This window comes from Corvus hawaiiensis, chromosome 4 (genome assembly GCF_020740725.1).
Source record: "Corvus hawaiiensis isolate bCorHaw1 chromosome 4, bCorHaw1.pri.cur, whole genome shotgun sequence".
NCBI classification, from domain to species: domain Eukaryota; kingdom Metazoa; phylum Chordata; class Aves; order Passeriformes; family Corvidae; genus Corvus; species Corvus hawaiiensis.
In genome coordinates this window covers 6,766,329-6,789,478 of record NC_063216.1, presented here as the reverse complement: position 1 = coordinate 6,789,478, position 23,150 = coordinate 6,766,329, and the positions used below count along the sequence as shown (strand labels likewise).

At 41.4% G+C, this 23,150-nt stretch overlaps 1 protein-coding gene across 2 annotated transcripts in view; it reads right to left on the bottom strand.

Moving 5' to 3' along the window:
- Positions 1 to 396: 396 nt before the first annotated feature.
- The window catches only part of ST8SIA1 (ST8 alpha-N-acetyl-neuraminide alpha-2,8-sialyltransferase 1), a 126,586-nt gene continuing 103,832 nt past the window's right edge, over positions 397 to 23,150 (bottom strand). For both annotated transcript variants that reach the window (XM_048300123.1, XM_048300122.1), the window contains one exon: positions 397 to 17,989. In XM_048300123.1, the coding sequence (XP_048156080.1) occupies positions 17,503 to 17,989 (487 nt within the window). In that variant the 3' untranslated portion in view covers positions 397 to 17,502. The remainder of the gene's footprint in view (positions 17,990 to 23,150) is intronic.

Below are 23,150 nucleotides of genomic sequence, written 5' to 3'. Positions count from 1 at the left end.
ATGGCAATGAGTGGTGGATTTGGAGAGCATAAGGAAAGGAAAGCATCTGATCTACCATGGATGGGTTATAACGTTTGTTAAATTGCTTTTCCAAACTGTTGAAGCCTTCAAATGAAATCTTCGTTTTAATAACTTGAGTGAAACAACTTTTGGGAGATCTAGATTCTAAAACGGACTCTGAAAAACATATTAAGTCAAGGTGAAAATGCTCTGTTATGGCACAGGGTTGTTACAAGAGAATGCAACTGAACTATCTTGAACTTTGTCTTCTTGCTCACATGCATATTTTCAGTTTCATCTCCTTACTGGAAAATCTTACACTCGCTTGATTTTTAAGTATTTTGTTCTATTTTAGAATACTTCTTTTTAAATTTAAACACCACACAGAGTCTGATGGTAATTCAGCATACACAGTTGTATTTTATTTTTAATATCATGGCAGATAATTTCTAAAACAGGGATTCTGAAAAGCTTTTCCTCATCATCTATAACGTTTTTTGGTAGTAAGCCTGCATAACACAGTATAAAAACATTCCCTTTTTGGGAAAGTACTCTATGTCTTATGAAATATTTTTGCATAATAACATGGGTACAGATTAATTTCAACAAGTAGAGCTGCAAGTATCACCACTTGTAATTCTAAATAGTGAATACAAAGCTCCAAGAAATTGATGCATAAATCCTGCATGAAAATTATCTAGGATCTTCTTTTATAGTGATATTGCCTTTTCTTTGGCAGTGTATTACAAGTACTTGATTTTTTTAAACTGTTTTGTAAGATCTATGCATTGCTGGTACTGGTTAAGAAAACCTTGGGTTTTGCTCAGTTATGGGTACATAATAAAGGAAAAATACAAAGTAGATGAACTGACATCAAAATATTGAAAATACGACAGTGATCTTTTTGAGAACTGGATCAAAATTTTTGAGAAAAGGACAGGGTCTAAAGCACATTACAATCTTACCCCTGTTAAATGCCCACAAAATAAAAGGAGTCTGTAGCAGAGTGGACCAGAGCAAATTATTCCACTTCCCAGTATCTTTCAAGATAATTAAATTGGTTCTTCACAAAAGGCCAGATGGCCTTTACAAAAGGGGCCCATGCAGACCTTTTCATGGAAAGTAGTTAAGTCCTTGAGTCCTAACATTCTTTCTTGAAAATACCCAGATATCCAAAGGGGTTGTGTATAAATCTCTCTTTAGTCAGAAGTCTACTTTAGATATCTGAAGCCTTCTCACCAAACCGCAGGATATATATGTATACAGAAATTAAACAGAACAATTAGATTAACGAAAATGCAAAAATGTCGTCGTTTTAAATTTTAATTTCAGTTGCTTAGCCCACCAGACTTGCAGATCTTGAGGTTTTCAGGGAAGAGGCTAAAAGCTGGAGATGAGTATGGCCTGATTTGACAACCACTGAAAACAGTGACAAGAGACCTTGCACTTGAGATTCGATGGAATTCTAAGCCTTTTATGTCAAAAAGAAAGAAGTAGGACCAGAAAAGACTGCAGGGAAGAGCAAAGAACAACAGGGATAATAATCACAGCTGCTGGATGGCTTTCATCAAAAGCAGTAAGTAAACAGGGCGTCCTGTCTGGAGGAGAGAAGACTCAAGGCCTTTGTATGGATAGATCGAGGAAAAGCCACACTACGTGATGGGAAGTTTAATTACCAACCTGAGTGGACAATACAGGAGGATATTTTATGAAGTAGCAGTTTAATCAAGATGGACATAATGAAGTATCCCATGGTTGTGGCACACTTAAAATATTCTCTAAGCAGATATGGCAACACAAAATGTGACCTGGGACTAGTGTCCAACTGGAGGAACTTCTGGGCAGGGCCGCTTGTTTCTTTCAAGATTCCAATTCTCTCTGCCAAAATTTTTGAAGTACATTAAGAATATTTTTCCTTAATATCTGAGGGACTGCAAAGATTTGGTCCTCGTCGACAAACAGCAGCAACTTGACATAAAGTGGTTGATCAGTTTGAGGGGGTAAGGAAAAAATCCGCAGCAGAAATCAAAAATGAAGGTTTTTGTCCCAAGTCCCAGGTCTTCTGAAAATCTTCTTCTTGAAGTTGTCACTCATGTTACATACAATTTCCGTGGTCATTAGGAAGACAGCATGTGCTGCACATCATCTGCTACCTGATGGAGGCTGAAATCTAGTTTTTGAACAGGCTCAAGCAGAATGTCCCAGCCAGATGATAGATCCCGGTGTGCCTGATGCATCAACTCCACAAAACCTCTCAACAGAGCTAGGCAAAATTGCACCAGATGGGAATATCTCCATTAACTCATTGTCATCAACACCACTGCAGCTCTCTCTGCCAGCTGACCTTTGCATTTAGGAGTGTATTTTCTACCAGACACCCAGATCAAACAATAGAAGATGTGCAACACTTCTGCTAAAATGCCATGAAGGGATGAACTGGAAAAGCACATCAAGGAAATAGATACTTAGAAGCCAAAAAATAACAGCCACACCAGGCTGTCCAAGCTGGGTACCTGATAATGGGCTGGAAATCTGGGTGAAAGAGCCCTTAAAGTGAGATACCAAGAGAATTTTCTGCATTGGATGTGCTTCTCTTGTCCCAGCCATGACCCCCCCAATGACATTCAAGCATCTCCTGTCAAAGCCAGACAGAAGGAGTTCTAAGGCCCTGATACTGACAACATTTTGCCTTTTCACAGAACATTTTCATACAAGGAATGAATATCAGTGTCAAGGTTAAAGGGTTAGGAAGAAGAGGCACGGGACTAAACAAAAATACCTGGGGGATCAGTGTAACTAAGGTAGGATTCCTTTCCAGAAGGAAAAACTGCAAGACATCCCTTTCAAGTAGCACTTCACCAGCTCAAAGTGCAAATGTACCTTCAAGGACTTGGACACCTTTCAAGGCAATTTTGCCTTCACAAGGAAGCACCCACAGAGAGAACCTGCACAGAAGTTTCCACCCATGGAGAGCTCCCCTGGCAGAAATTGTCAGAGGCAGGGAGTTCGCATTTTCTGAGCCCCCACTGACATCTAACCCTCCTTGAAACAGGAAGAAATCTAGAGAGTGACCTTGATGGAGATGGTATATTATAAAAACCCTAAGAACTATTAACCAAGAAGAATGAGGAACTCTCATTTAATCACTGTGTAGAAACATGCATTTAGAGAAAGGAAATAAATATGTGAGAGAAACAAGGAAAGTTAAGGCATAATTGAGAATTTCTAGCATAAACATAATCACTGGGATATTATCCTTGATTGGCTTCAGCAATTTATATCTGCCCACACCTGAGTAAACTGGAAGTTAAATGATCTCCCGCTCATCTTGAAACACAGTTTTTTGAAAAAGAACCATCATGGATAAAGGAAAGGGAACATCTGTCTTCCCATCTTACCGCAGCAGAAACCACCTTTGCTATGGATAAACCTTCCAATAAAATGAAAAGAGAGATCTTTGCTTTTTGGTACTTACCAGACCGAGGAACCCTACTCCAACTGTCCCTGCAGTGGCCAGGATCATCTGACCCTTTATCCTCCATTGTTTTTAAAGGGGGCTGGGGTGGGGAGGTTTAAAATGTAAAGAGGAACAGGGAATTACCTTGATTGTTTGGACATACTGGATTAGAGAGCGAGGAACAGAGAAGAAAAAGAAGCCTCACAAATACTCTTTTCATTTCTTAAAATGGTGATATTTATTTGTTAAGATAATTAATTTCAAATAATGAATAATGTAATAGTTAACTTTGAAAAACTCCATCAAAATTAAATTAAACAATGAGCCTGTCCTTTCTGATCATGCTCATTAAGACTCAGCAGCTATGAAAAAAGGCATGGGCTACTATAAAATCATTATTTGTTTCCATCCACTTGCACAAACATTATAAATAAGACTTTCCTTATAAAAATCACATGAGGTGGTTGTGGCACATTTTGTAAAATGCAACTAGAAAAAGACAAGATACTGTTAATAAATAATACATTCAATAACAAAGCAATTTTTGCTATTGAGAGACATTTAGACATTTTGGGGTACAGTCACCATGAAACCATCTGAAAAAGGGACATTCTTCAAAGAAGCACTGCACAGTACTTGAAAAATGAACAAATTCTACAGACATAATCATAGAAAATACATTATTGCAGGGCAAAGAAAGAGATTCCCTTAGTCCTTGTGTTGGCTGACAGCAAACATTTGCTACATTGGAGAGTGAATTAGATCGAAGCCCTAATCACAAGACTTGGAACAATATCACGGTTTGGGATGTTTAACACACTCCACACAAGTACCTTTGCTCCTGATCATGCCAAAAAACCAATGATTTGAGATGTTCACCTAAGTGCTCCTGTCATTTGGACGTGATATCCAGCCTGTAAAGCTTACACATATCAGAAATGAGACAATAAGTATTACACGCTGGGCACTGGAGGTAAAACAAATCCATGGTATTATGCAATCTCAGAGGCATAATTGTTTGCTTATCTACTTTAAAATCACCTCAAGACATTGAACTACCACATTACCATCACATTTTTTCAATAAACTGGGCAAGAGAAGAAGGAACGCAAATGAAAGTACTAGAATTTACCAGCTAACACTGATATCCCACATCACACGGCTCCTTTGGGAATATTGTGTGAGTGAGCAAAAATGGCAACTGTGCCCAGTCCCTAAAGAGCCAGGAGAAACCTTGTGTCTGTCCTGCCAGGGCTTTGCATACCAGCATTCCTGTAAACCACAGACTGATCCCAAATCACCTTGTTTTATCCAAACACTGAGCTCCTTTCCAACACCTGTTTAAGTTCTGGTAGCACCACTGATCCAAGCGGCACTTCCTTGAGTACTGCACCAGGAGGCCTTGCCCCTTCTCACAGCCAGGGTCAGCTACAAAGCAGGAGGTCTGAGATGTACAGATGGTAGGTCAGGGAAGGTGACAGCTGGGACCTTGCAACTACCGGGCAAAGCAAACAGAAGCTTTCAAGCAGTGCTTCCTGGGCTGATTGCCTTCAGATAACATATTTTGTTCTCAAAGTAAAACACCAGGGAGTTGGGATAACCCCAGTGATTATGCCCTGGTGCCCTGGCTGGGCAGATATTCAGGATGGCTACAACTCCAACAACAAATGTTGGTGCCTTGTGAAATCACTGACTTCTTGTAAATACCTCAGTGAGGTAAATGCAAAATTAACAGTTTTGAAAAACCTTTGCCCAACCCATTTCTGTTCTGTCAAGCACAAAACTTCCCCAAGTTGTGGCTGTGCCTACAAGAAATAGAAGGGAATTCACAAAGTTTTAGTTTGCACTTCAGCTTCTAGCCATAAGCTAGAATGTACCAAACCACAGTCACTTATCTCCTGGCACAGGGACAGACATGCAGGATGTGGGCAGGAAACACGTGGCGTGGCATGACCAGTGAGCCTGACTGATCTCCCAGTCAGTGTAGCCCCACAAGCCCACACCTGGGAATTAATCGGATGTGCTGGAAATGCAAACAGATTGTCCGTTAGAGTGCTGGAAAGAAGCAGATTTAACTTTAGGAACAGAGCAGTTTGTTTATTACCATCATAATGGTAAGGGCCACATTACCATGTCCGAATCTGAGAAGGAAAAATAGTCAAAAGGGGATGTGGTTCACTGCAAAACCTGCTAGAAATATCTTCTTTCCATTTCTCTTCCCTTCTCTTTTCAGTATTTTTACACTACAGAGCTCATACTAATAATCCATCTCAGGGACATGACATTCAAATAAAAACACATGCATGTTTTTACATTCATCATCATCCACATGCTACATTTCACAGTTCATTATCAGAGCAATGTACCACTCTAGAAAAACATCACAGTGAGGCACCCTGGTGTCTTTGTTTGTCTGCTTTTCTCTGGAGCGTTCGAAATAGCCAGAGTGTGAAACAGCATTAACACAGGTTAAAGCCAGGTGTCTGGTATGTGTAAGAAACAGAAAAGTTTAGAAGTCCTTGTAACTTCCATGAGGAATAAAATGAAAATAAAAAATACTTGTATTTATGCTGAATGTTTTTATTATTTGAGGTTAGGATTAGGGTTAGCTTTAACTTCCACTTTGCAGAAGCTTCAGAGATTCATCGCATTGCCCAGACTGATAGTACTGGACACATCTGTCCATCCATTCCAGCCTGGAGACTGGCTCTATGTTAAATGGTGGGACAGTTACCCTTGCAAACTAAGTGGAGAGGACCATTCGAAGTCCTGACTACCCTCACTGAAGCCAGAGTTGCTGGCAGGGAACCCTGAATTCACTGCTCCAAAGTTAAGAGACCTCTGCTCCTGAAAAAACTGGAAAACAGAGACTGATACAAATCAGGATGATGTGATTTAAATTGTTCTTTTGTGCCTGTTATATGCACAGTTGGTAACCATGGTTCAGATTTGGTTCCAAAATTTGCATGTGGTTTCAGTTCAAAATGTATCCAAAAGCTCTTAATGAGAACAACTTGTCAGGGTGGTACTGAATATGTGAAAATGAAGTCTGGTATGTTTTGCCTCTAGATAAAGATAGGGCCTGTGCCCATGGGACAGTAATTCCAAACATAGTATTTGATCACAGTAAGGATTATTGAACATATTGAAAAGCAAATTTCAGATCCAATTTCAGCCTTACAAGAAGAAGTCAATGATTTGTCTGGTATAGTTTTACAAAACAGAATGACTCTCAATTTCCTACTAGCTGCAAAATCATTACCACTAGTCGTTGTTCTTATGTAGATCAGAGTGAAAGAATTATTAAGGATTTGGTTGAAATTTGAAAGCAAACTCAAATTCTACATCAGGTAGCTTTCAAAAGGCCCACTGAATTTTGAATATATGTTTGACACCATCACCTCATGGTTATCAAACTGGGCCTGGATAAAATGAACTGTTCATACCACTAGTATCTGTAGTTATTATTTAAATAATAGTTGGCTGTATGATAAAGTGGTGTGGTTAAATATGGAGTAGAGACTAGACAAAGTAGAGTCTTGTTAGTCTCTAAAAAGGGGGGGAAATGACGCCAAATTTATTTTTGCCTTTTTCCTTTTATATATATTCTCTCTATTCTTTACACATATATTTGTAGCTCTGCAGCCTATTATTGTATTCTAGCTAGTTTCCCCAAAAGACAAAATAAATTCCAAGGCCCCTATCCTATCTTGGTTCTCCCTAGGACCCAAGGTTGAGACTAGCTCTTCGAGACATATTTTTATAAACAAAGTTTAGTTTCTGTCTGAAGGTGGGGGGGAGGCAGGATTCAGAAAGAGTTGAACCGGGGGAAATCGTCTCACCCCTTATGTCTCTAATTGGTGATTTTTGTCAATTATGCTAACGTGCCAAACTTATAAAACTGTATTCACCCTGGGGGGGGGGTGGGGGGGGGGGGGTGGGCATTTTGTGGACATTTTCCATGTCTGCCCCTAGAGGCCTCCAAGAAAGACCAGCCTTTGTATTACCTCCTACACTAATATTATCTTGAAAGTGTATTGTTTTATTTCTAGGTTTTTTAAGGCATCAATAGCACCACGGCAGCTACAGGCCCTTATTAAGGAGAAAACTTCTTGTTTCTAACTGAAGTTGAAAGCTATTTCAGATAATTAATTTCTATTTTATTGACACCTGATTGACTATGAGTGCACTAAGATATTCCAAAGATTCAAAATGTCACTGTGTTCAATTTAGGATAAAACCCAAAGACACTTTACAGCCAGACTGGGGTTTATGAAAGCCAGAAAATCTTTCTGTTTTTAAAGAGAATGATAATTTGTAGAGATTTCATTGCTGAAAACATAAGTACAGTTATGAAAAGATAATATTGTGCACAACACAGAAAAAAAAGCATAAGACCAACTTTTTTAAGAAAACCAGCATGTGAGATTAGAATTATGCCTTAGATAAAAATTGTCATTTAAAAAAAGAGAAGAAAGAAGGATTTCTTCCCTGCAAACACTATCAGAAAAGAAGAATTGCAGTTGATAAGCACGGGGAAAAGATCATCCCATTCCATCAGTAAAGTCTAACAGAATTATTTGACAATGAGTGGAAACACTTGCAGACATCAGATCCATCAAGAACAATAAATTACTTCAGGATATCTAATTCTCAGTTACAGCCAGTGAATGGTGAAGCTTCCCAGTGTAGAAAAATCCTTTTTTCATTTTTACTTGGCTCATACAGCACACTTGACAGATCGAGCAGCTCAGGGATCACTTCCATGAAACAAGGACATGACATAGATCATTATTTGATTCCAATCTGACACCTTAGTGTGGCAGAAGTTTGAAATGCAGTGAGGTATTTGCCTTACAAAAGCAACCAACAGCATAAACTGCTCAAGGTCTATACTTGTGGGGAAAAAAGAATCAGTAGATTACAGAATAGGAACCTTTGACTAAGTATCATAACCTGACAGTGCTTTAAAATAATTTAAAATTTTCATAGGATGAATTCCCTCAGGTTTGAGAACAATCAACTGGTTAAAATCCAGGCAATTCTATTGATTTGATTGAGTCAGAACAGTGAAAGAGAGCAGACAAATTGGTTTATAAATTGAGGGGTGTGGCAGAGAGGAGAAAACCTTATTTTCTCATAAAAAATGCACAGCTTTTCCCTGTCCTGCAATCCAGGTGCACCCTGAAGGTAATGCTCCTATTGTAGTTCCTAAGAATGGGGGAGGATTTTATCACAAAAGCATAAATTCACTCAGATAAAAAGGGTAGTTCATTTGCTTGTTTTCACTGTTCAAAACAGATAACCTTAATAAAATTTCTGGGTTTTTTTTCACTTTACTTTCCAAGCATGAGTTAATTAATTCTCACAACATCTGAGCTGAAAGTAATCTCCATTCACCTAACAGAGTAATCACCACAGAAAGAACGACTTCAAAACTCTGGGATTAGTAGTAGTGGAAATAGGAGAGCCTTCATCTAATTATGAGTTAATAGAGTAATTACTACTAGGAAGATGTAAAATGCTGCATACAAATACTGATAAACCTTAAGTGGTTTTTGTCTCTCTGTTAACTTTTTATGTTTAGAGCAAGAGGAAAGTTCAATGTAGTGCAGAGAAAATTTTAATCAACTTGTGAACACAGCAAGTTTCACCCCAGTTCAAAAAGAATTGAGGGAAAGAGAAGCAAAAGAATAAAGATTGAACATCTATTAATAACTTCGGGTTCCAAGCATTTAAACCTATGCTTCCATCCCGTTACCTTTACCAGAGATACTGTGTCATTTTGTGCTTTTATCTCCTTTCTAATATTTGTCTACTTCTTTGGCCACCACTACTAAATGGCAGCACATAAATGGTCACAGAGTTCAGAAGAGCTGAACCTCCATCCTGCGCTTGTTTTTTTTCTTTTTTTGACTACATTTCGAGTATAACTTTTTTTTTTTAGTCTGTGGACACCACATGGGATAATCTAGAATTGAAAATCTTGCAGAAGTATGGACTTGAATGCAAAGCTAGAAGTGCAGAATAATTTGGAAACCTGGGGAAATTCACAGATCTCTTAACATGGTTTCTTTAGTTATTAGTGCATTTTAGGAGAAAAAAAATAGGGGATATTTTTCACATGTAAAATTTTTGAATTTTTTTCCTCTAAATGATTTGAAAGTAATTCTTCAAGATATTAACCAGCATCTGAGCGATAAACTTCAGACTATTTTGTTTATATTTATATAACTGTGTGCTATCTATTTTTAAGGGAGTCTCCAGAGACTTCTGAAAAGAGTAAGAGCTCTGTTTGACTCTTTGTTCCATTTTCAATGCAAGGTGACATGCATAAACAAGAAAAAAAAATCTTCTGTTTCTGCCTTTGCATGGAACAATTCTTGGAAATGCTTATGGAGTGGGAGTTTCAAGAGCACTGAGAGCTGACCTAATCCAATATTGCCTCAGTGGGGATTTCATTACTGATAGAAATAAGACCACAGCAGTGTTTTAAGTCCTTGCACTCTGCAGCATCAGGCAGTCACCTTCCAGTGACCTCCTCCTGTATGCAAGTCTCAGAGAAGATGGCTTTTGGATACTCAGATAGAATTATTTTTATGCATATGTTTTGTAACAGGCCAAACCATGCAGCGTGACCAAATGATAATACACTAAAGGACATAATTTCCAGGCATTTCCATGCTCCTTGCAGTTTTCAGTACAAAGTCCAGGCCTTTAAAACCAGTCAACACATGATCGATCTGTAGGATCAGAGTCCTTGAAGGGCCCTCACAGAACGAAGAAGTATCACTCAGCAGGCAGAGCTATGGCTAAAATATCTTTTTTTTCCTATTAGTGCAGCACACTCTGTATCATCTGCCCAAACTCTACAGCTCAAGAGGCAGCGTCAACTCACATGCTCAAAGGAGTCCTGCCAGACTACTCCAAACAAGCATTTTCCTGAAAACTGGACATCTTCTGGCAGTTTTACTCTGCATATGATGGGTACCCAAAAAGAAAACTTGCATTCCTGAAGAAGGAGTGTTTATTTTCAGGATATGGAGGGCTTATTTAAAAAAAAACAAAAAGCCAAGCATTTCCTATAAAAACCCATGCACAGAAGAAAAAAAAGTTGTAATTATGGCACTTTTGCAGAACACCAAAATATCTGTTGGAGACACCTGAGTAGATGCTTGAATTGGGGTCTCAGTACTCCAGATTACGCAGTTTTAATCAAAATTGCTTTTCCTCCATGCATTTATTTTCAGTGAAAAATTTTCATTTACTACCGAGATAATCACACAATAACAAAGCTTCTGCAGAAGGAAGATTCCTTAAGCTGTTGGTAAGAATTTAGCTTGAAATGTATTAAGCTTCTGTAATTGTTTCCTTCCAATAAACAGAAAAAGATGCAACTCATCTCTGCTATGGGTCCCATCTGAGAGAAACAATTAATTGAATATACAATTAGAAATCAGCAGGAACTGTCCAAAAGGTACTTTAGTGATTTACTGAACACCATCGTACTCATAAATCCCGAGAACTAGTGGTGCTGCTTTCTTAAACTCACTCTGGAGTCACTCACAGGAGTTAAATCCAGGATAAAAGGGGAAAAAAAAGGGTTTAACTTGGAAGGTGAAGACATCAAGTAATAGTAAATTCCACAGGGTCGGAGTGCTAAAGGTTCCCTTGCCTTAGAAGGTCCCGGACAGGATAAATATTCAGCTCAGCAGAAAGCTGATCCCCTCCACAGCAGAGGGAGTACCCAGACAGTAATTTAAGATGCAGCTTTAATAGGCCTTTCTGAGACTTGCCAGGCATTTCAAGTGCTGCTAGAAGCAGGCTGGTGTCCTAAGGGATGAGCGGCCATAATTTCCAGTAAGCCCAGCACTTCTGACTGTGAAGCAGGACAGGGCTTACCATGCCATGGGTAATTATTTGGGATCATGAGCTGGTCATGAAGCTGCATCCCCTGGTCCTGAGCCCAGTCAGGGTGGCATCGGTAGGCACTGGGCAAAGCCACAGCAGTGGCCACAAGGAACAATCAGCCGTTTCCACCAGGGAAAAAGCTCCAGCTCCTGCTCTGTCCCGCACAGCTGGGCCTCACAGCCACAGTTGGAGTGTCTTCACAGTCCTGCAGAGAACTCAGAATGGCCAGAAGAAGCCTGAATCTGGCAGTGCCTCTCTTCTGGTTGTACAGAACCTACCCAAGCATTTTCAATTAGCAACATATTTCCACCACCCCCCCACCGCCCCGCCCCCCACAACAGCTGGAAAGCAGAGTGAGATTCATTCTAAAGCACATGCATTAAGCTGAAGAGGCAGAATACACCAGAGCTCAACCTGCTGCAATAAAAACTGATGAAAATGAATAATTAGAAAGGGATAAGTAGATGTTTAAGTTCTCACTGCTGCCAAAAAAATGTCAGCCAGGGAGAATACATTAAGCCTCCTGTTGGCTCTTTGCATTCCACTTAGGGAAATGTGTTTGTTAATATTTAACAAAAAGAATTCTGAGTATTTTATTAGTTTTTCTGTTCAGAAACTACAAAAAAGTCAAACATATGATAGATTCCAAGAGATAAAATATGGGAATTCAAGGAAACAGATATTATTTTACAATTGCCTTGAAAAACACATCCTTCTTCCATCCTCTTTCTCTTCTCCAGTGAGGGAATTACCAACACCTGGTTGAAGTAGTATTTTTTATTTTGAGCTATTTTGAACTCTTGGTGGGTATGTCAACACTTTAAAAGAAAAGCTGGTTCAAATAACAAAATATATTAGCTACCTTATGGCTGGATTTTTAAAAATCACACTTCTATCCCCAAGGGGAGAGGTCATCTGGAAGGACAGGGAAGAGAGATCCTTTAGGATGATGGTTTGGGGCACAAATACAAGTCCACGTTAAGAGGAGGTCACTGCACACCAGGACAGGTACAGTACCCAGAACACCTCTCAAACAGCCATGGAGATGGGGAGTAGGCATTTCTGGACAAAGCCTGATGAATTTTGCTTACTTGGAAGTATCGGCTAATGGAAACCTCACCATATGATTTCCTAAAGGAGGCCATGATTCAAGATAGCAGCTGGTTAGTCTGTTTTATATCCGTGTTTTGAGAGGAATGGCAGGAAAAAACAGCTTGTCCTTCCTATCACCTGGACTTCTTCCAATACTTACTGATCTATTAAGCTGAAGAAGAGTCAGAGAGGCAGCAAAGGGTGAGATTGCTATAATCTCCTTCATTATCCTCACTTCTAGATCAAAAGGTCCCTTACTCCTTAATCACAGGCAAGGATGAGCCCGATATTAAGTTAGTATTCATGAAGCTGTTTCCAGGAATGGTTTTCCGTAACTACCACATTTCAGGACACTGAGTTTCAAAAAGCAGGTGCTTTGCTTAGTTTCAGCTCTTAGTTTCAGACGTGCTAACTCAGCTGCCTAGATAGCAACATGATTTTGAGAAAAATAACAAAAAGATGAAAGTTAGTCAAGTTGAAAAAACAGCCAATATTTCTATATTCTGTAAAACTTCAGTTGTAACAGAGGCTTAGACCTTTGACTTTAGTAGCTGCCTCACACCAAACCAGTTATCTTCATTCCAGCAAAAAGATAAAAATACAACATTCATGAGCAAGAGTTCTTAGCACTATAACAAGGTCTGTGACAAAATTAGAGGTATTTTTATTCTCACGAGCACATCTCCCACTCCCTTCTCTAGGATTTTGCTTTGCTGGTTTGTGTTTTGCTTGTCTGATTTAGAAAGAGCTCCAGAGGCTTTCCAATCAACAAGGAGGGAAAGGTTTACATAGTTCTATCACAAGTTCAAAAATTGGTCTTGATTTCCTCAAAAGGATTGTATCAAGAGTGATTTCAGTGCATACCTTTCTTGTAAAGGTATTTAATTTATTCTACTTACAAACACAGGACAATGATTCCTATGCAGGCAGGGCAATATTCCAGCACTTCTGTCCCTTGTCAGCTCTATGATAAAATTAATAACTATGAGTATTAACAAATCATTTAGCCAGCCTGAACCAGTTTTTATTGAAGATGAACTGCAGCAGCTTTCAACCTGGCAGATTTGTGCAGTTTTAGCTATACTATCAGGGAAATTCAGGGACTGGCAGTGGAAATAAGAGGTGCTACAGGAGAGAATTTCACTAACAAATATTAAGATTTCAAAAGACTTCACTGAAAATATAGCAACACAAGCAATGACCTCCCTCCTGAAGGTGGATACATTCTCAGGCCCTTCCATGCAATGCTGTATTTCATATCAGTGATCCTACACATGAATTGCCCTCCTCCAAGACATCCAGAAGGGAAGCACCACACTCCACATGGATGGAGTGTTTTCACTCCAACATTTTTGTCAGGTAACAGCCACTCTTATGTTCTCAGTTGTTGCGGTGGTTGTGGCTGCCACCAGACCAGCTGGGGAGCCGCAAGGCCCGAGATCAGCTGAGGTTCAATGGTGGGCCAGCTCCGAGGTGTAGCATCTTCCCCCTGGGTTAGAGTGAGTACCCACAAATGACTATATTTAGTTGGCCCATTGGCCCTCCCCTTTTTCTTTGAATATGTATTTCCCCCTGTTAATATGTATGTTATCTAGAAGGTTCTGTGTACCCTGACACCCCATTGGTTCTCTATCCTTTGCCTCTCCCCCCTCCTTCCTCATTGGTCCCTTTATCGTCAGTCTGCACCCTCCCCGCACCCTGGCCCTTACTGGATTGGACTTTGTTGCTTTGTCCACCCCTTGTACCTCCCCTTATATTATAGTGGAACCCTCTGCCTTCAAGGTCTTTCACTTCTGGACCCTCCCTGGAATAAATTGTCGGAATTCTATGCGAGAGACCCCTCCTGCTCCATTATTTCCGATCGGCAGTTCTGAGACTGCTAGTGTGTGTGTGCCTCCACCGCACCGGTGGTTGAGAGTGCTTGCGCGAATGCCCTCGTGGTCTTGCCTGTGTGCCCCTGACAGGGATTGGCGACTCTGGGAGAGCTGGATCCTAATGTGGGACGTTCGGGGAAGACGCAGCGTTCTCGCCAGCGACACCAAAGCGCGACTGCATCGCCCAGCTGCTTGGTTTTGTCTTTTTGACTGCTCTTGCCACAAAAGACTTGCAGTGCTCTCCTGCATCCCTTTTTACCTCTGGGCAAAAGGCCGATTGCTGGCCAGTGTTTCCATGGACTGACAAGTCAGCCAAAACAGATTTTGCATTTCAAAAGCAGCATTTATTTTTGTTTCTCTCCTTTTCTCAACTGCCAGTCTTCTGGAAGCTATAAAAAATTATTTACCCTTGAAGCCATTACTTCCTCATCAAATGTGGTTGCCTTTGTACAATGCAGTTATACTCACTATATGTAAATGTGAACAGAGCCAGAACTATAAATTTCTCCAATATCAGCCACACATCACACACAGCCTGGGTCTCTCCTGCCCCCATAATTCCTTGGAAGCCATCTCCTAGCAAACATCAGGACTGCAGACACCAGAAGGGACTCACGAAGGCCTCAGGTTCAGTCTTACAGAGAGAGGTGGGGAATACAACACCTCCAGATATCCAGGGCACTGATACGAAACACTGGACAGAGTTTTCCTACAAAAATATTTGTTTTCCCCTTGTTCTTCTAATCCAATTATTTTCCCCACACATGGAACAAATAATTTCCAAGGGGTTGGAGAGCTGTAAGAGAGGTTCAGAAGTTAATCCTAAGTACTGGTAAAAATACCAAAAGATGACCAGCAAACAGGCAGTTCCCCCCTTCTCTCCTTGTTCCCTCTTGCCCTCAAGGCAATGCTGGCATCCTGCTGAAGTGCCATTTTAGCACATCATATTCCAACTGTTGTTTTCACAGATAATGCAATCTATAAAGCACTAAACAGCGCAAACCTGATGCACCCAATAAAAACCATACCGGCACCTCTTCGTCTCCAAGAAAGGCAGCTCAGTCAAATTCTGCCATAACAAGCATCAAGGAAAATATTTTACTTTCAAATCTTTTGCCACTGAGTCCCCACATCATAGGTAACGCACTAATGAAATGGAATGAATTATCAAGTGATGTTCCATCAGTGTGCTGACTGTACTTTTAACAAAAACATGAACAAAGATAACACGGGCTATGAGGTACATTCAGATTTTATCAGAACAATAACTAGAGCACTCCAAAATCTCCACATTACCCTTTAGCATTGCCCTGTGATCCTATGAAACAGTGTCCACTTTATGCTTGGAATACCCATATTCCAAAGGAAAATTTTTATTATGAAACATAAGTTTAAAAAGAAAAACATGACTATTTTTTCCCCAGTGTCCTACACAGACAGTTGAATTATTCATATTTAAAAAAGAGCCATGGATTTTGCTTCTTAAAAAAATTAATTGTATCTATAGAACTTGCAGCTGGTAGTCTACAAGGAGAGACCTTATCAACACATGAGAAGACACATCCCCGAAAATACTAGAACTTTAGAGCTAGAATAGCACAGGAAGTTGTTGTGGAAAGCTGATGACAGTTTTGTTGTTCCAACACCTTGACTAGATTTTCAGTAATAAGATAATAAGAAAGAGAACACTGATCTGGATTTTTCAAGTTAATGGTGGTAATACCTTGCAGCTGAAATTGCACCACAGACTGAGCTGGGATTCTCCTCTTGTCCTCCAGTGCTAAACCAAAGCAAGCAAACAAAAAGATTTCTCATTTCCATGGTGAGAGGACCATCTGCTGCCCAAGTAATAACCCAAAATAAAACAGTCCTTCAGGCATGTGCACACTGATGGAATTCACCACTGCAAGCAGAGATGCCTTACATAAGGCATGCCCTTCTAATTTTTCCTTTTTCTTGCTGGCTGTGCAGCTTTTCAGTGCTCCCAAAGGCTGTTTTACTTCCCAGACTCTCTTTAAGCAGAGACAATCTCACGTGAGAAGTGCAAGTCTTTAAGGCTAACATTACAATCCAAGCAGAAAAGTAAGTCATATGCAGAGAAACGATTTTTGAAGCTTTGACTAATTTTAAATGACACATTCATTTCTGCAACTTTCCTGCTATAAGCACATGAAGAACCTCATTCTGCATGCCACTGAACCCCTCAAATACCCTCAACAATCCATGAACATCTGGAGTCCAAATGAATGCAGAATTAATCCCTAAGGCTGGACAGCAAAACAGGTCAGGAACCATCCCTGCTTTGAAAGTCACTGTGGAAATCTTGCAGCGGGCACTGAAATCAGGCTGCACTTCACTAGTGGTTTTGTAACATGTTTTCTTTTCAGACCAGTTTGCCTTAACCAGCTCTTGCCCACACTACAGCACCGGTATAGCTGTAAGTGCAATGACCTGAACTATCCCAATAAAACCTACAACACATAGGTCTATCCATCCCCAGTAGCAAGGCATTCCTATGACATTCTAACCAGATTCTTAGCACCTTCACTCTCCCAAGAGTCTTCAGAGGGGCTGATGGTACTCAGCCCTTGGGCTTTTAAGCCCTTCCTTTTCCTTCCACTGCTGGGGGCAGGGAGGGGGAGGGGGTGTGGATAAAACAAACCAACAAACAAAAAACGAATAGAACAAAAAGAAACAAAGAGTCAATGACACACACATGCTGTCCTACACACACACACACACCCAAACAGAGGAAAAAAGCAAGGGAAAAGTGAAGTTCTACAGGGTGCTGATCTGGAATGAAATGGAATTTGGAACAGGTAGTCATATTTGGCACTGTCAGCAAAAGCTTGTGAGTGGCCCGGTGATTCTCTGAGCCTTAATGCCCTTTTACACTTGTCACTTAAAAACGTCCCCGGAAAGTTCAGCTGTGCTGCTTCTGACGTGTTTTCCCACTGCTGCTGAATGGACTTGATTGAGAGATACATTTAATTCCCTCCCAATTCCATTAAGCACTAAACAATAAGGACATATTCCATTTGGCGTTCAAGTAGCATCTTTATGGTCCATGCAGATCCCTTTAAAAACAACCAACATAAAACAGAACTCTCTGTTGGAGAGCATGGAAATTAAAAACTATTGGATCTCCCAAATCAACTCCTATGATCCTCAGGCTGAAGGCTGGATTAGAGGGTCCTCACATGGTTCTAGCTGCATTCTCAGTACACCACTTTTATGAAGAAACCAAAGTTGTAGAAATTCCTCTGGCATGGCATGGAATCCAGAGTCAGGCAGGACATTGTCATAGTAATGATGGCTGATAAACTTCCCATGCAGGTCCACTGAGAACGGCCAGAAGCCGTAAATTGTTACTTCCTCACACAGCCCAAGGGCAGCACTGACCAGGAAAAGCCCTGTGGAAAGGCGTTTGGCGTGAATACCTTTGCTTTTCCAGAACTTGCTGATGTCCCGCAGGAAGTTGGGGTTGGCAAAAAGGACTGCCTGCTTGGCACCAAAATCCTCCAGGGTGTAGTAGACGCGGAGGGAGGGTCCTGTCCCTGTTTTCATGGAGAAGGCTGGCATGTAGATGTAGCTGTGGTTATAGACCTTCACACTGTCCACAAAGGCTTTTCGGGACCACAGCAGATTCTGGAACCTGGAAAATCACAAGGAAAAATGAGTTGGTCACACACAGGTTTTCCCAGATGTTTCACAATCCACCTAAGGGCGGCTCTTCATATGCGTATTTACAATTCACTGCATACCTTTTCTGAGCCCAGAGAAAGTCCACACAAACTTCTGGCTCTCTGACACTGCCTCTCTTTTGAAAACAGGCACCTGAATAGACAGTTGAAAACTATCTGGTATCCTGATAACTCCAAAACTTTTCTGATTTCATCTTTCTAAAAAAACCCAAATCAACACTGACAATATTCCATAACACTCAATCCTTTTTAGCAATATTTTTCATTTGTCCAAAAACCAACTTACATTTTTCAGGTACGGGAATCTGTAAAAGAAATTTTCAAATCTGTGTTCTTAAAGGCAGACTGAAATAAGACCCCAAATTAGATTAAGAGGGCAAGGTATATGTACAGATTATTTCTCTGATATGAAAACAGCATATTACAATTTATTTGTCAATAGTTATTTGCTAATGAATGTTTTATTCCTGATGTTTGACTGACAAACTACTCCATAACCAGCATCCTGGACTATAAACTTTCCTGGCCATATGTTTCCTCCCCACCTTTATCACTTGACAATATCCAAAGCCTTCAGAGAGTGCAAAGCTTAGTTCCCAAAAAACAACTTCTGCACAAGCCTCACACACGCCTTTCATTGCAGCTGGGCTTCTCCCCTGCATGTGATCCCTAATTTTTTCCTCAGCTCCCAAATGCCCATCTTGCCTTTGTTGCTGCCTCCTGTCCCTGTTTCCTGCAGCCAAGGCAGATGTGTCATGACTAATTCCCTAGTCACACACCAGAAGAGTCAGAAGAAGAAAGTTAAGTCAGCAGCACTGGATTTTTTTTCCTTTCTCTTGTGCAAGCAGAAATAGGTATAATGATATGTTTTTAAATGGTTATAAAGAGATCAGTTTTATGTATAAACCTCTTTGAAACTAACAAGAATTACACAAACTGGTTTAAATAGAATGCCAGATGACCTCAAGAATCATCAAACAAAATTTCAGCTGAAATGACTGAAAACAAAAAAATCCGAACAGCTTCAACAGCATTGAAATGTCTCATAATATATGCCATGTCTTTTTGAAGTCTTTGTTTTGGCAAAAAACCCCCCAGAAATATTCTTGATAAATTGAAAGGTTTTGTTGACATTTTTAATATGCAATGTTTGGTCTCCTCATTTGCTGCAAGGTTCTTGCAAAACTTCCTGCACATGGTATTAGAATGGAGCTGGTTTGAAAACTGAAGTCTGTCTGGGTCTTCATGGCTTCTTTGCTCTGCAGATCTGCTCCTACTGCATGGTGCTATTTGCTAATGGCGACAGAGCCACTGGCTTCCAAACAAGACATCAATTCAACCCCCACCTACAAAACAAAACCCAATTATTTCATAACTTATTGCATTTGGCATTCTTTCCTGTAGAAACAGCCAAGACACAGCTGAGTGTAGAAGGCCAGCCAAGACCAAGGAGCCTGGCAGAAATTCATTGTCTGCCTGTATCTCTTCATGTGGGCCTCTCCCTCCATCACTATCAGACCTATGACTGTTCCCCAAAATAAGCTTTACCATCCTCTCTTCTCAAGGAGTAGCAGGACAACCTGCAGATTATCAGATACAGGAGCTGGCTCTATCCTACCAAGCTTATTCTGTTTCCATCAGGACACTGTCACTGAGGGGGTAAAAACAAATTAAAAAGAAATCTCAAGCTTAATACTTTAAATATTCACCTAAGTGCTCAGACCCCCAGTACCCAAACATTGTTCTAATATCCCTAATCACCTTTGAATGGTCCTAAGACCAACAGCAGGCTTTCAGTCCCCATAATTTGGGCTATTCACTGGGCATTGTAGGCTCAAACTTCCTTCCACATTAAAGGGGTGTTGAGCAAATGGCTTTATGTTGTAGGGTCTTTGCACCTTGGCTGAGGAAAGGCCAGAGACACATTCACTGTCACTCCTGAGTACTATGTCCTTTCCCACTTAGAACTAGTCCACAAATTTTACTTCAGAGGGCAAATAGTTGTGGTTATTCTCAACCTGCACTTTCCAGCAAATTTACCATTCTTAGAAAAAACCCACGCAGCTCAGGGTGAACACATTAAAATTCCTCAGTCTCAGAGGGCCAGAGACTGTCTCTGAATATTCATTTGCTATCATTGCCACAACATGTTTGCAATTCTTCTGGATAAATCTCCCCAAATAGGCAATAAAGTAACAAGAAGTGAACAGCAGACCCATGAGAGCGGTGCATGGGAGGGACTCCATGCAGGAGGGACAGCTGCATTTGTCACCCTACTGCTAACTGTCCTTCAGGAACATCATCACCTCCTGGAAACCCATGCCTCATTCCACTGATCTGGATGGCAGTGCTGGTAGGCATCCTGCCCAGTTCAGCAGACGGACATTATACAGGTGGCCAGGAGCCCATGGAGAAACATAAAACATGCTGATTATGGCTGGGCTGATGGTCTAACAGCCAAAAAGCTGCTGCCCATCTTGAGCACCTCATGAGGGGACATATTAGAAACAAATGAAAATTTCTGTTCCCTATTTGTAAAAATGGGAGCGCTCTCCAGCATTCTGACACTTTATAGGCTGGATAGAAGCTGAGAAATCTGAGGACAAATGCTGTGCATAAGCAAGTTTCTAGAGATGGTGCTGGAAGCTCAAGTGTGTTTTCCTTTAACTCCCAATCCAGACAGGGAGTCCTGCAGGCTTTGAAGGTACCAGATTGTTGAGGCCCTCCCCCCTGCCATGTAGTCCTGGGAGAGGGGCCCTGGGGCATGAGACACAGGGTTTCCCTAGCCCCTGGTCAGCCTCGTTCCCCATTGGTTGTTTTGTGTTCCCCTGCGTGGGCAAGGACCCTCGGGTCCCGTGATTGAGCAGTTCCTTGGCAGACCTCCGGCCATGCGGCTGGAGAAATAAACATCTCTCTGAAACATTTATCAAGAATCGGTCCATATATATTTCTTTCCACAGGCCTCGTTGTCTGATACATCGCGTTGCAGTATCCGCACTGTAACACCATACCACACCCATCCCAGCAGGCAGCATGAAGGCTACTCCATGCTTGACAGAGAGACCAGGAAGGCTTTTCCCCTCAAGCTTTGTAGTCCCCACAATGCACGACAATGTTTGTCTCCTGCTTGTCCTGGCATAGACACCACCAGCCTGGTGCAGCCCTTGCATCCACATGGACACAAATGCTTTCACTTGTGCCAATTCTCACCCAGGATGAGGAACTGCTGCTTCCTGGTTAGTGCTGGCATCTACTGAGCTTTCAGTCCTTTCAGTGGCACAGCCCAGAAACTATGCAGCTCCACCACACACACAGAGAGCAAAGAAACGCACCAAATGACCTAGCCCTTTGCACAAGAGTGCATCTCGGGCAATGTTATCTCCCCAACGCAGCTTGGAGCAAGAAACAGCTGAATTGCTTTCAGGGTCCTCCCCTGACCTTCTGCAGCCAAGCTCACACAAATGTGTGGTGGGTTGCTAGCACTGGGATAAAACTGGAGCTGGAATCTTCCAAGCCCTGAGCGCTTGCTGCCTGCACGAAGGGGCTGCCCCCCCCCGCCCCGACACTGGCCAGACAAGTCAGGACCTGTCCCTGCCATGCGCTCTGAATCCCCTTTGTTCTAAGTGTGGGTAAAACTGAAAGTAACTCAGACTCCACCGAAACAGAGTCCAATTAGCTGGTTATCCCGGGTCCACCCCTAGTTCTTCCCTTTCCCTTCCCCCGAATAAAAGAGGAGCCGAGCGGGCTCCGCCCCCCTTGGTTGGCTCTCCTTCGGTTGACCGCTGCTTCTGTCTCTTTCTCGGGAAGGGAGGAATAAGACGAACAGGACTGAAGCACAAGCTAGAGCTGTATTTCTGCCTCTTTGCTTCTGCTCTTGATAGTAGCTTTGCAGCTATCACTTGCCGCGTTTTGGAGCTACTGAAGTGCCAGATCGCCCGTGCAGTCTCTCTAGGCAGCTCGGGGCTTTCTAAAGCACTGAACTATGAGCCTGGCCGGCTAAGTGTGCTGTGAGAATATCTACACTGAGCACCACCTGGAGACTCCATGAGCAGCTTGGGAATTTGCAGTGATGTGTTCCAGCAGCTCCATGGCGGCTCCACAGCCCAGAGAGGCACGAGTGACTGAACCCTGGTGAAAACAGATCACAGCAGGTCCAGCCCAGACACTTTTATTTCCACTGCACTCATCAGTGGACAGTGAACAACTCAAATCATCAGCACCACATTTTTCTGTTAGGTTACTAGGAAAGATCAACTTAAAACCAGCAACTTTCAGCAGCATATGGAGGCAGAGCTGCACAGATACCAGAGAAATAATTTCCTTGCTACCAGCTGGAGAATTCCCTCAAATGCTCTGCTCCACTTTGTCAGAGAGAAAGATTCATCCAAGAGAAAACTGCCATGGCACATTGTCATGACAGAACAATCAAAGACTTAAGAGCATTAAGTGTTTTGGGTTTTGTTTTTAATCTGTTTTTAATGTTCTTATTGATGTTCTTTAGCAGATATTCAGGGACAGGGCTTCTCTCTGGTACTGAGAGACAGTTCTCAGTAACCACAAGGAATTTGCCGCAGTGACATTGAGCTAACCCTCTTGTGGATAATTATGGCAGCATTCTCTTGCATCTTGGTTTCTCTTTGATCTCCCCAGAGAGTCACTATCTCATGTGTGTGACAATATCCCAGGCACTGACTCTGTTGGCATCTGCAAAGTCACAAGTTCAGCATTCTGGATTAATTGGGAGTTGACTTACCAGAGAAGAAAAATAAAATAATGAGAGGAACAGCTCAAATGCCAAAGAAATAGTGTATTATTTTAAAATTACGATAGATAGACCTCAAGGGAATAGAGCAGAAGGTGTAAAGACTTATGTTTGTCATGTCCCTATGACAAACAATAAGCTCACAAAAATGATTTAGATAATTTGATGTCAGCATTAGCCAAGAATGATTTAGCAATTTGTTGAAGCTGTTGGACTCTGCTTACAGCTGGGGTCATAACCAGTCAGCTTGCAAACACACATCTGAGCCTCCTCTGCTGTGACAGAGGGGTTGTATTGCGCTCATTTCTCGGAGTGCTTTTCAAACAGCAATGCCCTCCTCAGTGCCCTGT